The following is a 15,786-nucleotide window of genomic DNA, read 5'->3' on the forward strand; positions in this document are numbered from 1 at the left end:
AAACATTTACATTTACACCCAGAATATAGGCATATTTCTTTATAAAGTATATACACATGCATGTGTCAATCCATATATATTAAATATTAGTAAATCTTGATTCTTTTTTATGAAAAATGAAGATACATACAGGATCTGATCTCATGTTTTCTGCCCATGCCCCATTTACCACCACCAAATTACAAATCAGCATCTCTAAGTCAAAGCTCAGGGCATGGGAGGACCTCGTACAGGGACGCCAACCTTCAGGCGGCTGGGGGATCTGAGATCTTGGGAGTTCAGCCTCTTCTCTTAGTAGGCCACGCCGCGCGGAGGGGGAGGGTGCTCTGGGCAGAAGCCCCTCCCACAGTCCTGCCACCCTCTGGAGCCTGCAGGAGGTGGGGGTGAGGCTGAGCCTGGATTAGCTGGGGCCGGGGGCAGGGAAGCTTCTAGAGCTGCAGGGTGGCCAGAGAAGTGGGTGCAGCCAGGCGCGGGCACCATGCCGCTGCAGGACGACACCCTCCGAGAGGTGTGGGCCTCAGACAGGTCTGGAAAGCCCCCACTTCACCCTACCTGAAGCCTGGTGGGGGGCTCAGATGGAGGGTTTGGGGAGGGAGACAGGCTGATTCCTTTGCTACCCTCAGCGGACACGAGGAGGAAGGCCGGAGCCCTGAGGTCCAGCAGCGCACCAAGCAGGTAGGTCACCCGGCTTGGGGAGGAGACAGAGAGCCCCCCACGTAGCACAGGGGATTTGGGAGCGGGGCAGCCTCTGGGGGTCCTTACTTCCCTGGAAGTTTGGGATTTATTTTGTTCTTGCAGGAAAGGGGTGTTTGGGGGGCATGGGGTGTCGCGGGGAGGAACCTGGGCTTTGGGACATTGGAGGTGTCCATGAGACGTCGGAGGGAGTCATCCATCGTGCCCCAGGAAGGGGCGCAGTTCCCCTCCCGATAATCCGCGGTTATTTCTGGCGGCTCAAGGGATTAGAAGGGTGATGGGCAGCCCTCAGAGTCCCCCCCACCTCCTTCCTTCCCCTCCCTCCTCTTGACCCCCCACTCCGCAGCGACAGAAGTTGAGGAAGAAAAAGCCAGAAGCCCCAGAGGCTCCCTGCCCCACGGGATCCAAGCCCCGGAGACCTGGAGGTGGGCTGGGGGTGGGGGAGGGAGCCCCGGGGCACCCCCAGGGTGAGGGTCCCGTGAGGGAAGGCCCGCAGGCGAGGAACGAAGGGGAGGGGGGTGAGCTGGGGGATAGGAAGAGCGGAAGGATGAATGAAAGCCGGGAGAGCGGTGTCCAAAGTGAAACAGAGCCCCGGGGAGCCCCCAGAGTGAGGAGCCCGAGGGGGCGCGGGCACCTTCGCAGGAAGGGGTGGGGGTCACTCCTGACCCGTGCATCTCGGCTCAGCCGGGCGGAAGGGGAAGCCGCGGGAGGAGCCCGCGCAGGGACCGGCTGAGGCCCGGGCAGCGCAAACAGTCTACACCAAGTTCCTCAGGGACCCCGAGGCCAAGAAGCGCGACCCCCGGGAGACCTTCTTGGTAGCCCGCGCCCCAGACGCCCCGGACACGGAGGACGGTGAGCGAACCCCGAGGGAAGGGGGCGTCTGGAGACCAGCAGGGGAGCGGGCGACTGGAGAGGAGAGGTTGGACAGAACAACAGAGGGTGAGAGGCAGACAGCTGGGGAAAACAGCGTCTGCATCCCTGGCCTTGGCTCTGAACTAGGAAACCCTTTATGCTCGTGTTCTTTCCCCCATTTTTCGGATGGGGAAACCGAGGCACAAAGGAGCGGTTAAGAGCTCTGCCTTAGACCAGGACTAGGGGCCAGCGGGAGCTCAGATGAGTCTGGCTGGGAGTTAGAAAGAGAGACAGACCAGGGTAGGGAGAAGCAGAGTGGGAGAAGCAGGCACGAGTCTCATTAGAAGGGATGGAAAAGGGGAAACTGAAAGATGCCAGGAGGGTGTGTGACAGCCAGAGAGAGAAGAAGGGCCTGCAGAGAAGCGCATTTTCCCAGAATAGGATTGCCAAGCCCCCAGCGTACCCCCGACTCCAGCTCTCGTGTGACTTGCACGCTGTGGAAGACTTTGGGGTCACCGCATTCTTTGAGAATCTTCCTTCTGTTTCTGTTCCAGAGGGGAGCCTCCTACCCCTGGCTCCTTCACTACCTCCCAGAAATCTGGAGAGACCCGCAGAGATTAGAGGACCCACCCCAACCCCCATATTGATGAATTTCTACCTACAGGGGATGAGGAGGAGGAAGAGGATGACCTGGAAGATGAAGACGAAGAGGAGGAAAAGAAAGAAAGAGTCCGCCTGCCTCCCAAGAAACCCCCCAAAGAGAAGGCTTCTACAGACATCAAGGAGAGGAAGACCAAGGCCCAGGGTCCAAAGGGTGGGTGTTGAGGGTCCAGAGGGGGCAAAAAGACACACAAAACTGGGCCCAGAAGGGCCTGGGGGTTCATGGATGTGCAGGGGTTGAGACATCAGAAAGCTACCAGGTGCCTGGACCCAAGTGTTCCATCCTTTGGTGATTTCTTCCCTCTGCATGCTGTATCGGAGAAGGCAATGGCACCCCACTCCAGTACTCTTGCCTAGAAAATCCCATGGACGGAGGAGCCTGGAAGGCTGCAGTCCATGGGGTCGCTGAGGGTCGGACACCACTGAGCGACTTCACTTTCACTTTTTACTTTCATGCATTGGAGAAGGAAATGGCAACCCACTCCAGTGTTCTTGCCTGGAGAATCCCAGGGACGGGGGAGCCTGGTGGGCTGCCGTCTGTGGGGTCGCACAGAGTCGGACACGACTGAAGCGACTTAGCAGCAGCAGCATGCTGTATGCTAAGTCACTTCAGTTGTGTCCTACTCTTTACAACCCCATGGACTGTAGCCCGCCAGACTCCTCTGTCCATGGGATTCTCCAGCCAAGAATACTGGAGTGGGTTGTCGTGTCCTCCTCCAGGGGATCTTCCCAACCCAGGGATCAAACCCATGTCTCTTGTGTCTCTGCATTGGCAGGCGGGTTCTTTAGCACTAGCACCACCTGGGAAACTTCTTCCCTCTAATGATCCTTAAATTAATATGTGCCCCCCTCACCATCACCACCATCCTCCCAGCCCCCTGCTCAGGGTGTGCTGAGCCAGGGAGGGCAGAGGATTTTCATGTTCTTGGTGAGTTTTTAGTTTTGTTTTTTTAACTCAATATGAATTATATTTATAATTTTTACAAAAGTATCCAAGTGATTATAATAAAAATCAATCAGTGAGTAAATACTGTGATGGCTTCCTGGCTGGGCACCTTGCCCTACGGGCGGGTGCTGGGGTCTGATGTAAATGTAGACACATAGCTAGGACCTTGGGCCTCTCGAAGTGGGAGGACTCTCTGTAGCTCTGACCAGAGAAGGTTTGCAGGATTTCTGATGGAGATAGGGTGGGAGCTGGGGTTCAGAGTTTCCTTAGAAGGCCTGGCATTCATTCATTCACTACTTATTATACTCCTGGTGTTCATTCAGTTCTTTCTGGACTCAGGGTTAAAAACAAGACAAGCAGAGGAGCTCTGAGCCTCCTAGGGGACTGAAGGGACAATGAGTGAGGTGGAGGGTGTGACTCGTCTTTGTCTAACCCCCACCCTCCATTTCCAGGAGATCTGGGAAGCCCTGGCCCCCCACTGAAACCTCTTCGAGTTAAGAAAAAGGAGGCTCCAGCGGGGGAAGGGACCAAGATAAGAAAGATGAAGAAGAAAGGTGAGCCTAGTCTCTGGAGGAGCAAGGGTCTCTGGGTGTGGGGCTGGTGGGGGTGGGGGTGTGACCTCTTCACTTCCACACCAGCAGGGTCCGGGGAGGCTGACAAGGACTGCTCCGTGAGCCCAGGCACAGTGAAGAAGACACCAGCAGCCATGTTTCTGGTTCCCGGGGAGTGCCCAGCGGAGAAAGCTCTGAAGAAGAAGGGTGGGTGGTGAGCTTTGGTGAGCTCTGGTTCCGGACCGGTGAGCTCTGGTTCCGGGACGTCCAGGGGCAGTCAGCTGTCAGTGTGGAGGGGCGGGTAAGGCAGAGGGGGTAAGGCGGAGGTTCTCAAGTCGGAAGACTTGGGGGCACCTTGACGCCCACTTTAATAAGCCGTGTGGCCTCAGGACAGGGTCTTCGCCTTTCTGAGGTTATTCCTTTCCGATAATAGTGAACTGGGGTTGCTCCCCTGTGGCTGTGGGAAGGGTCCAGGTGAGGCGTGGGTGTCCCTTGTAGATCGTGATGTGCCCCTGTCAGGGTAAGGGGCGAACAGGCTTCCCCTTCCATCCCCAGGAACTCCCAAAGGCTCCGAAGAGGAGAAGAAGGAGGAAGGGGAGGAGGACAATGAGGCGGCCGCTGCGATGACCAAGAACAGCAATCAGAAGGGCAAAGCCAAGGGAAAAGGCAAAAAGGTGGGAGCCTGGAAGGGAGAGGGCGAGGTCCCTGCTGGGAGCAGTGGCAGGGTTTGGGGGACCTGGGTGTGGGGCCTCGTGGGCTGGGGCCATGGAGTTCCTTGGGGTTAGAATTCTTAGCTCCCTCTTTGGTGACAGGGTACGAGGACAAAGGGAACCAGGTTTGTAGGAACAGAAGAGGCAGTTGCAGGGTCACCAGGCTGGGACTGGCCACCCGGGGGCCTTATGCTGTCTGCCCTGAGCCCTCCCCACTGCAGCCTAACCATCAGACACAGCCGGAGGTGCTTGTATGGCCCTGCCTGAAAGCACACACATTTTCTGTACCAGGAGGTGGAGCACAGTCAGACAGGCACAGACGTACATACCCCTGGGCACAGGGACTGACTGACAGCCAGCTGACTGTGATTTATTAAAATAGTTCTACCCTGCTGCTCTGAGACTGCTCAGAATGCTTCTTCCTCTCCCACCCAGGACCTCCCAACCTTCCAGCAACCAGAGGGTTAACACTGGCTCTCAAGGGCCTCCAGGACCTTCCTCTACCATGTCCATTCTGATTGGGCAGTCTCCAGGGGCAGAACATGTTGTTAAATATATTGAATGCTGCCCCTCCTCACAAACAGGACTCAGGTACCAACATGCACAGGCTGGAGTAAGCAAGAGAGAGGGGTCCAGCTGGAGAAAGTGATGAAAGCCTTTGAGAAACAGGCCAGGAATGGAGAGATCACCCCGAGGGCAGGGCCTGGGGGGTGAGCGTGGGGTCTTAGCTTTGTGGGTTTATTCCTTTGTACAAGAGTGGTCAGGTCTCGAGGGACTGATTCACATGGGCCAAGATCACCAGATACTGATGTATAGACTGAAAGCCCAGTTTATTATCTTCCAGAAAGAATATGCAGGCATGCAGAGCCTTTAATATAGTAGGCCCTTGAAATTCACCATATAGAAATGTTTAAATGAGTTCCAGCTTTCTCCATACCACATTCCAAACATAGTCCTCAGTTTCCCAAGATTCTTCTGCAGCAGCCTAGAGTGGAGAAGAGATGCCCACTCACCCGGAGGTTAAGGGCCCACTTCCCAACACCAGCCTCACTTCACACCCAGTGCAAACCTGTCTTCAGCAAAATGGGCAACCTCAGCCCACCAGGGCTTCTTGGTGGCTCCCAGAGAGCATTTACTCCTCAAATGCACATACCCAGGTGGCAGTCCCTTCTCTCCCCTGCTGAGAAAGTTGGGGTTAGAATCTTGGTTGCCCTTCATGTGAGGGACAGAACATATGAGCAAAGGGTACTAGCCTTGTAAGAACAGAGGGGCAATAATCAGGCCACCCTAGGGCCTAATGCAACCAAAGAGTTATTAAAAGTTTTCAATGAGCAAAATGAGCTCATTTATTCATTTGTTGTATTGCTATGTAACAAACCACCCCAAAACTTAAAACAACAATTCATCCTCTTAATTTCTATGAGTCAGAAATCTAGGAACAGACTCACAGACTTAGAGAACGAATTTACGGTGGCCAGGGGGATGGATAGGCAGAAGGGATAGTTAGGGGGTTTGGAACGGATATGTACACACTGCTATATTTTAAATGGATAAGCAACAAGGATCTGCTGTATAGCACAGGGAACTCTGTTCAATGTCATGTGGCAGCCTGGATGGGGGGGGAGTCTGGGGGAAAATGGATTCAGGTATAGGTATAGCTGCATCCCTTCACTGTTCACCTGAAACTATCACAATATTGTTAATCGGCTATACCCCAATACAAAACAAAAAGTTCAAAAAGAAAAGAAATCTAACAGCAGTTTAGCAAGAGTAGTTCTGGCTCAGGGTGTCCCATGAATTTGCAGTCGAGATGTCAAGTGGGGCTGCACTCATTCTCAAACCTTGACTGGAAATGGAGGATCTACTTCTAAATTGGTTTACTATCATGATTGTTGGCTGGAGGCCTCTCCAGAGGCTCCTTGAGTGTCCTTATGATGTGGTAGCCAACTTGCCTCAAGAGTTCGAGAATGGCCCAAGAGACAGAGCAAGGCAGAAGCTGTAGTATCTTTTTTGACCTAGCTTTCAAAGTTCCCGCACATCACTTCAGCCTTATTCCATTGATCACAGAGACCAATGTGGGAGGGATCTACACTAGAGTATAAATACCATCTTGGAGATTGGCTGCTACATTCATTGAGTATTTACTTTCTGTTAAACTAACAGGTGGCCCTAGTGGTAAAGAACCCACCTGCCAATGCAGGAGATGCTGGAGACACAGGTTCAACCCCTGGGTCAGGAAAACCCCCTGGAGGTGGGAACAGCAACCCACTCTAGTCTTCTTGCCTGGAGAATCCCATGGACAGAAGCCTGGTGGGCTATGGTCCATGAAAGTGAAAGTGAAGTCGTGTCCGACTCTTTTCGACCCTGTGGACTGTAGCCCACCAGGCTCCTCCGTCCATGGGATTCTCCAGGCAAGAGTACTGGAGTGGGTTGCCATTTCCTTGTCACAAAAAGTCAGACACAACTGAAGTGACTTAGCACACCTGCACATAGTAACAGTAGTAGCTAACACTTCTAACACCATGTGCCTAGAACACAGTAACCCAAACCTTCAGCCTCAGCTCAGTTCACTTCCTAAGAGCATCCATGTGATGGAAGGTCTTTCGACAGGCTGTGCATCTAACAGAAGACGGGGCAGCATTCAACATCCAGCTGCACCTCTTACTAACTGTGAATTTGGGCAAGTTATTAAGCCTTTCTGAGCCTCAGCTTCTTCACCTGTATAAAGAGACCAACCACCTCAGTAGCTATAGATAAGAAGAATGATAATATTCCAAAGAGGAATACTTGGAAAGTGCATAGAATAATTCCTGGCACATCGGTAGACTTTCTATGAGTGTCTGTTAAATACATAAACTAAGGTCTGTCCCAGATATCCACCCCCATCCTGCATACTTCTCAGGTGAAACGAACTGAGTCACAGCGTTGTTAAAAATTAACAAACATCATAGACAGTTAGTGGTGGAACCAGGATTTGAACCCAAGCTGTCTGGCTCCAGAGCCTTGGCTCTTAACCACAAGCTAAACAGAATCTTAATAAAGCACAAAGCTCCCCACAGCCTGGCGAGCTCGGGGGAGGCTGAGGGGCCCGAAGCGAGCACTGCAGCAGCCTCTGTTCTCTCCCCCAAACAGAAAGCGGTGAGTTGCCCTGCCTGCCTCCGGGCTCCGGACCTGCTGAGGGCTGGGGAAGATGGTGCTCTGGGGCTGACGCACCCTCTGCCCCGACTCAGAAGGAGGACAGGGCCCCATCCCCACCCGTGGAAGTGGACGAACCCCAGGAGTTCGTGCTTCGGCCTGCCCCCCAGGGCCGGACGGTCCGCTGCCGGCTGACCCGGGACAAGAAGGGCATGGACCGGGGCCTGTATCCCTCCTACTTCCTGCACCTGGACACCGAGAAGAAGGTGGGTCGGAGGAGGGAGGGAGAAGGGAGAGGGGAGGGGCCCGGACCCGAGTCGAGAGCCAGAATGGGGGTGGGGGCTTGGGGGCAAACGGGCCTTCCCCTCTCCGCACTCCCTTCCCGCTTGCCTCTGTCTTCCAGCGCATCTCCGCTGCCCCTCTCCCCAGGTGTTTCTCTTGGCCGGCAGGAAGCGGAAACGCAGCAAGACTGCCAACTACCTCATCTCTAGCGATCCCACCAATCTGTCCCGAGGAGGGGAGAATTTCATTGGGAAGCTGAGGTGGGGCTGCGGAGCTCGGGGGCCAGTCACCTCTGCCCCGCTGTGCAGAGTGCCCCACCTCAGACACGCTGGAATTGTCCCCCGGCCCCGGGCTTCTCTATATACATGGACACTTGTCCGCTTTGATACATGTAGATCACTTGGGGATCTTCTTCAAATGGTTCAGTGAGGCGAGTTCTCTGGTGGTCTAGAGGTTAAGATTCTGGGCTTTCACTGTGGTGGCCTGGATTCAATCCCTGGTTTGGGAAACAGATCTTGCAAGCCCCAGGGTGAGGCAAAAAAAAAAAAATTGGGTTCAGAGGGTCTGGGCTGGGAGTGAGCTTCTGCATTTCTAAGACGCACTGGGGTGATGCCCATGCTGCTGGTCCGGGAACCTCACTTGGAGTAGGGCATAAAGTCCATGAAGCCGGGATTATGCTTGTCTTGTTCATGGTTGAATTCCTAGCACCTGGCACATAGTAGCTATTCAACAAAGAGTTACTAACTGACCGAACGAAATAGTCAGCACCCACCCTGTGTTAGGTCTCCCCTTATAGCTCATCCAGTCCTCACCACAAATCTGAGAGATGAGGAGAAAGTGAGTCCCCAAGTCAGGCTTTATGTCTTTACCAAGCACATATGTAAGGCCTACCTATGTGTCAGAGGTATTTCTAGGTAACTTGCAAATATTAATCCATTCAATAATCTTATCAACCAAATTGATAGTAAATACTATTACCACGCCCATTTTACAGATGGGGAAGTTGAGGCTAAGAGTTTAAGTCACTTGCCTGGGGTCATACAGCTAGTAAGAGCTGAGGATTGAAAGCTGCCCAGTCTCCCTGTAGATCCAGGTTTTAAAAAGACTTCATGCAGAAAGCCAGGGGCAGGGTCCTAAGACACACCCATGCTTGAGGCAGAAAGCTCTTAAGCTTGGCTGTGAGGAGGGGTCTGGAAGAAGGGGTGGGGAACCCCCTCAGCCCCGCCCCCAGCTCCACCCTCTCGCAGGTCCAACCTCCTGGGAAACCGCTTTACCGTCTTTGACAATGGGCAGAACCCGCACCGCGGCGGCAGCACGGACGTGGGGAGCCTTCGGCAGGAGCTGGCGGCCGTGATCTACGTGAGAGTGCCCTCTGTCCCCTTGTGCCCTGCGGCAGGCCCCTTCCCTCGCCGAGTGGTCTAATGCGCATCTCCCTCCCAGGAAACCAATGTGCTGGGCTTCCGAGGTCCCCGGCGCATGACAGTCATCATTCCTGGCATGAATTCCGACAACGAAAGGGTGCCCATTCGGCCTCGCAACGTGAGCCCCGCACCTCCCTGACACGCCTTTCCCTGTGGGTCTTGCTCCCTAGTTACCGGCTTGTAACCCACTTCCGGGAAGCCTGTGGGGTGGGGAGGGGGTGTTCGGCCTAGCCAATACCCAACCCGGAGCACACCCATCGCCCCGTCACAAATTCATTCTGGCAACTTGCACAATAGATTCAGTTTGGAGGGTTTTCATTGAACTCACTGAAACGAGCACAATAGGGTTGGTTAGTTGTGTTTGTGTGTGTTGTTTTTTTTTTTCGTGTACATCAAAATCATTCATTCATATATTCATTCAACACACATACATTGAGTACCAAGTATTAGTCTAGGCAACTGCAGACATCAGTCAACAAAACTAAGATCTACCCTCATGAACCTGGCATTCTAGTGGAGGGAGACAGACGATAGACAAAGACTGTGATAAGTAAGTAAATTGTGTAGTGTGTTAGAAAGTGGTATTTACTGTGGGAGGGGGGGCGGGGAAGAAAAAGTTGAACAGGGAAAGGAGATGAGATGTGTGTGTGTAGGTTTTGATTTAAATTCAGTGGTCAGAGTGGGCCTCACTGAGCAGATGAAATTTGAAGGAGGTGAGGAGCAACCCTGCAGATATCTGGGGAAAGATCATGCAGGCAGGGAGAAGAGCCAGTGCAAAGGCCCTGAGGCAGGAGAGTGCCTGCTGAGTTTGAGGAGCAGTAAGGTTGCCACGGTGGCTGGAGGAAGATGAGGTCAGAGAGGTGAGAGTGAGGGGCAGGTGAGCCTGTGTATCTGGTTTTTACTCAGAGAAAAAGGAACAGCAGGGCTTTGGGCAAAGGAGTGATATGATTTGACATATTTTAAAAAGCAAAGGCTGTGTGTGTGTGTGTGTGTGATGTAGGCAAGATGGAGAGCTGGCCCAGAGAGAGGGGGCCTCCTTCAGTGTGCCAGACCCACGCTTTGCCCCTCAGCACTGCAAGCTGAGTGAGCCCGGGATTTCAGAGACGGTTGACTGGCATGTCTCATACTCACAGTGATGTCACTTTACTCATTTACAATGAAAAAGAATACTCCCGTCAGCTGATCACACATCCTTCCCTGCTGGAAAGCCACACTGGAATAATCAGAGACCTGGCCAACCCATGGGGCACAAGCCCTGGGTGGCTCCTGTCTTTAGGAGCCTGTGTGTTCCACAACTGCTCCTCCCATCCTGGAATAGACACACAGATCCTCCAAAGGCGGTGCCTGCCTTGGGCTTAGTAAGAACTGACACCCAGAGCTGCTCTGAATCTCTTCATCATCAGTTCATTCATTCTACAATCATTTATTAATGCCAGGTATTGAGGATGTAAAATCAATTCAAGAGGTACCATCAAAACAATATCTGATATTTATTGAACATTTACTCTGTGTGAGGAACTGCTCAAAACAACACTTCATGCACTATTAATCACTTAATCTTCACAACACCCTGTTATGAGGGAACTAAGGCACAGAGTTCAGTTCAGTTCAGTTCAGTCACTCAGGTGTGTCCGACTCTTTGTGACCCCATGGACTGCAGCATGCCAGGCCTCCCTGTCCATCACCAGCTCCCAGAACTTGCTCAAACTCATGTCCATTGAGTCAGTGATGTCACCCAATCATCTCATCCCCTGTCATCTGTAAGGCACAGAGCCATTAGTCAAATCCTGCGCCTGCTGTTAGGGTATCTAATTCTGTCCATAACAGTGCAGTGGGAGAACTCATAAGAGCGAGGTGTTATGGAAATTCAGAGCTAAGACATTTAAATCAGACTTGGGGTCAGGAAGGCTTCTTGGAGGACACAATCTTGAGTGGACTCATTCTAAGCCATGAACGTGAGCAGGTGACAAAGAAACCGAGAAAAGAAATACATGTCTCATACAGACCCTGCTCCTTCCTTCCAGAAACTCTTCCAGGATATTTTAACTACTCTGTACCTATACATCTCTTGAAGCTCAACTGTGAGCTCCTTGTAAATCCTAGACTATCTGGTTCATCCTTGTGATAGATGCTAGTGTGTGGCCTAAGACCTCTTGGGACCAATGGCACAGAGCCCCTCCTGTGCGGCAGATGCTACTTTTCACTTTCCAACCCTCCACTTTGGCATCCCACAGCCGAGCCCATTCTCCCAGACATACATCCTGGCCAGGTGGATGCCACAGATACTGTGGGTGTACTCAAAGAAACCCTGGCCACCATGGCCATTGACACCCAGGCTGCACACATATATAAGAGCACCACAGGTCCCCAGCCACTGCCCCACCCCATCAGTCCCAAGATATCTCAGCCAGCTCTCACTATCCTGCCCCTAATACTGCCCACCTCTCACACCCCAGGCCAGCGACGGGCTGCTGGTGCGCTGGCAGAACAAGACACTGGAGAGCCTCATCGAGCTGCACAACAAGCCCCCCATCTGGAACGAAGACAGTGGCTCCTACACCCTCAACTTCCAAGGCCGAGTCACCCAGGCCTCAGTCAAGAACTTCCAGATTGTCCACGCTGACGACCGTGAGTATCTGAGGACACAAGCCAGGCTGTTCCCCACCACCTTCAAGACCCCAAACCTCACTCAGGTCTTTCCCTCCCCTCTCCCCCTGCCATCTCCCTCTCTCTCTCACACACACACACATGCGCGTGCTGGAGTGGAGCTGGCCTTTATCCCTGGAGCCAGAACATTCAGGAAGGTCACTCTCTCCTGTGGGGGCACTCACATTGTACCCCCCAAAGAGCCTCAGATATTCCAAGCAGCTGTCTTCAGGTGCATTGTTTTCAGGGCCTCGTCCTAGCACTGACCAGAGCCTGGGCAGATGCTGGGCTGTTCTGGGTAAGACTGTGTTGAAGTGACAGTTACGCTGCTAGAGTTTAAAAACCACTGAAAGGGAGTTCCCAGGCGGTCCAGTGGTTAGGACTTGGTACTTTCACTGCCATGGCCTTGTCAGGGAAATAAGATACTGCAGTTCAGTTCAGTCGCTCAGTTGTCTCCGACTCTTTGCGACCCCATGAATCGCAGCACGCCAGGCTTCCCTGTCCATCACCAGTGCCCGGAGTTCACCCAAACTCATGTGCATCGAGTCGGTGATGCCATCCAGCCATCTCATCCTCTGTTGTCCCCTTCTCCTCCTGCCCCCAATCCCTCCCAGCATCAGAGTCTTTTCCAATGAGTCAACTCTTTGCATGAGGTGGCTAAAGTATTGGAGTTTCAGCCTCAGCATCACTCCTTCCAATGAACACCCAGGACTGGTCTCCTTTAGGATGGACTGGTTGGATCTCCTTGCAGTCCAAGGGACTCTCAAGAGTCTTCTCCAACACCACAGTTCAAAAGCATCAATTCTTTGGCGCTCAGCTTTCTTCACAGTCCAACTCTCACATCCATACATGACCACTGAAAAAAGCATAGCCTTGACTAGATGGACCTTTGTTGGCAAAGTAATATCTCTGCTTTTTAATATGCTATCTAGGTTGGTCCTAACTTTCCTTCCAAGGAGTGAGCGTCTTTTAATTTCATGGCTGCAATCACCATCTGCAGTGATTTTGGAGCCCCAAAAAATAAAGTCTGACACTGTTTCCCCATCTATTTCCCATGAAGTGATGGGACCAGATGCCATGATCTTAGTTTTCTGAATATTGAGCTTTAAGTCAACTTTTTCACTCTCCTCTTTCACTTTCATCAAGAGACTTTTTAATTCCTCTTCACTTTCTGCCATAAGGGTGGACGTGTCATCTGCATATCTGAGGTTATTGATATTACTCCCAGCAATCTTGATTCCAGCTTGTGCTTCTTCCAGCCCAGCGTTTCTCATGATGTACTCTGCATCATGTACTGAAAGTGGAGCCTAAAAGCCACGAGGCTCTGCCAAAAGTAAAAGTTAAAAAAAAACAAACTTATGGGCACTTCCCTGGTGGTCCTGTGGCTAAGACTCCATGCTCCCAGTGCAGGGGGCCCAGGTTCAGCCCCTGGTCAGGGTACTCGGTCCCACATGCAGCCACTAAGACTCAGCACAGCCAAATCAATAAATATGAAAAAAAAAACCCCAAACTTATAGCCCAACCCCTATGTGGCCAGAGAGGATGCTGAGGCTCAGAGAGGGCAGTCCCTTACCCAAGTCTCTCAGCAACTGCAGGCATTACTTACCCTGGCCCTCAAATTTTATTTCACAAACACACAGTGCTTTCTGTGGACCAGACAGTGTTCTCAGGACTTCACAGATACTGATTCATTAAATCTTTTCAACAACCCTGTGAGGAAGGTATTATTATTATCCCTATTGGAAGGACAGAGGAGGCTGGTGTGCTGCAGTCTATGGAGTCACAAAGTATCAGACATGACTTAGCGACCGAACAGCATTTGGCAGATGAGAAAACCGAGGTGCAGAGAGGTTGAGTAACTTACAGCTTGTGAAGGCAGAGCTGGGGTTAGAACCCAGGTAGTCTGTCTCCAGTGCCCCACCCCTAACCCCATCAAGATAATTGTCTTTCAGGAGTAGGAAGTATAAGTCAAGCATTTCTATTCTCTTTCCAGTGAGGTCAAAGGCCTGCCATCGTAGAATTAGGGAAAAAAAAGATATACTCAGAACACAAAAACATCCCCTGTTACAAGCCTGGGGAAGAGGTCCCCACTAGGTTGAAGGGATTTGGATACGAGCAGTATCTCCTAGGGATTTTCCAGGTTCCCAGGATTGGTTAACATTAAACGAGATCCCCACCCCCACTCCATCCTAGGGATGTGCCCCCAGTGTCATCTGTCCTGAGGTCTTAAAAACCCATCTCCAGATCACATTTCGGGTGGAGCCTGGTCTGCCTGGGTTGGGGGTATTTTTAGCAACATCCTGTCCCATGGATGCCGGGGGAAGTGTTGGGATGGGGGCTGGGAACCTGGGACAGATATGAGGTAGGGGTTGAGTGAGGGCACTGGTTGAGGCCATGAGGCTGGTGGTCTCAGGACTTGGGGTCTAGGATGAGAAGAATGGGGTAAAATCGCATTAGTTGGAAAGGAAGGATTCTAGGCATAAGCAAGTTTGACTGGTTACTACAATGCGGGCAGGTCATCTGCCTAGCCCTGGGCAGTAGAAGGTAAGGCAGGGTCCTTGCCCTCAGGGGCTTACAGTGGCGGGTACGGCTGCAGGCAGGCTTATTGGGTGAGATAAGAGGGTGCATGGATGGAGGGTGACTGAGATGGTGGCTAAGGACTGGGATCCCAGTGCAAGGGTGGGGGCCCTTCCCTCAATGATGAGGGCTTCGTCTGCCAGGACAGAGCCCGCGAGGTCTCAGGCCGCCCCCACCCGTGTCTGTGTCCATAGCCGACTACATCGTGCTGCAGTTCGGCCGCGTGGCCGAGGACGCCTTCACCCTAGACTACCGGTATCCGCTGTGCGCCCTGCAGGCGTTCGCCATCGCCCTCTCCAGTTTCGACGGGAAGCTGGCCTGCGAGTGATCCTAGTGATATCCCCAGCGCCCGCCCGCCAGGGCTGGGAAAAGGATTCGCGTTGGAGGCTTGCACGGTCCCTTCACCAGAACCTCTCGATGAAGACTTCTCCCTTGTCGGGGGGGCTGACCCCTCACCGTCTCCGGGTGACCTTCATTCACTGCCCAGCCTGGCACGGTGGGGTGGGGGGGAGGAGCTCAGACGGCGGGTCGGACGGAGATGAAGAACATCTGGAGTTGGAGCTGCACATCTGGTCGCGGAGCTAGGCTGCGCCGCTTCACCAACACCACCCCCGCCCCGCGCCCCAGTCACTTCCTGTCCAGGAGCAGTAGTCAGTGTTGTTTTAACCCCCTCTGGGACTGTACTAGGGCCCGGAGGAGCCGGCGCGGGCTCAGAGGAGGGGGCAGGTGATGAGGGACGGAGAGCCGGTACCCACACCCCCAATAAAGCCGCTTCCTAGGCCAGGACGGGCAGCGGTTCTTCAGCGCGTGCGAAGAACGAGGCGGCGGGAAGGGTCCGGGGGGCGGGCTGGAGGCCTCCGTTCCCCCACCCCCGTCCCGCTCCGGCCCCGAGGCTCTCCCGCGTCCCCTCCCACGCGCCCATCGCGGGTCCTACCGAAACTCGGCGGGCTCGCGGTGTCGAGAGGCCCCCTGCGGGGGCCCCCGGGGAGCCGGGACGAGAGGGAGGGCCCCGGAGGTCCAGGAAGAGGGGGAAAGGGAGAAATTCGAGAAACAAGCCTCTCGGGGAGAACCAGACAAACCGGGTTCGGGCAGGGCGGGCGCAGCCTCTAGGGCGGGGCCGGTTCTGGGGCCCCGGGAGTCGGGGGTGCGGGCCCCCGGGCCGGAGAGGACGCTCCGCCTCGGCCGCTCGGGACTGGGGGGGGTGGAGAGTAAGGAGCCCCGAGGCCCGTGCGCCCCGAGGCTCCGCCGGGCTCCTAGTGACGCGGCACCCGGGCCCCGGCCCCGACGGGAGTCCTGCCCTCGAGGCGGGAGCT

The 15,786-nt window shown here is 53.7% G+C and overlaps 1 protein-coding gene across 4 annotated transcripts; it reads left to right on the forward strand.

Moving 5' to 3' along the window:
• The first annotated feature begins 359 nt into the window (after positions 1 to 359).
• On the forward strand, positions 360 to 14,801 carry TULP1 (TUB like protein 1). 4 transcript variants are annotated; one of them, XM_044930885.2, is made up of 15 exons: positions 361 to 525; positions 624 to 675; positions 1,040 to 1,118; positions 1,378 to 1,545; positions 2,210 to 2,359; positions 3,604 to 3,705; positions 3,793 to 3,909; positions 4,258 to 4,376; positions 7,545 to 7,550; positions 7,643 to 7,813; positions 7,977 to 8,089; positions 9,077 to 9,188; positions 9,270 to 9,368; positions 11,707 to 11,878; positions 14,668 to 14,801. In XM_044930885.2, exons 1-15 carry the CDS (start codon positions 479 to 481, stop codon positions 14,799 to 14,801), a joined length of 1,641 nt encoding a protein of 546 aa, XP_044786820.2. In that variant the 5' UTR covers positions 361 to 478. The 4 variants fall into 4 exon arrangements, with proteins under 4 accessions (XP_044786826.2, XP_044786820.2, XP_044786823.2 ...); XM_044930880.2 differs by having other exon boundaries at positions 362 to 525; positions 3,790 to 3,909; XM_044930891.2 differs by lacking the exon at positions 1,378 to 1,545 and having other exon boundaries at positions 360 to 525.
• The last annotated feature ends 985 nt before the right edge of the window (positions 14,802 to 15,786 follow it).

This window comes from Bubalus bubalis, chromosome 2, assembly GCF_019923935.1.
Source record: "Bubalus bubalis isolate 160015118507 breed Murrah chromosome 2, NDDB_SH_1, whole genome shotgun sequence".
NCBI classification, from domain to species: domain Eukaryota; kingdom Metazoa; phylum Chordata; class Mammalia; order Artiodactyla; family Bovidae; genus Bubalus; species Bubalus bubalis.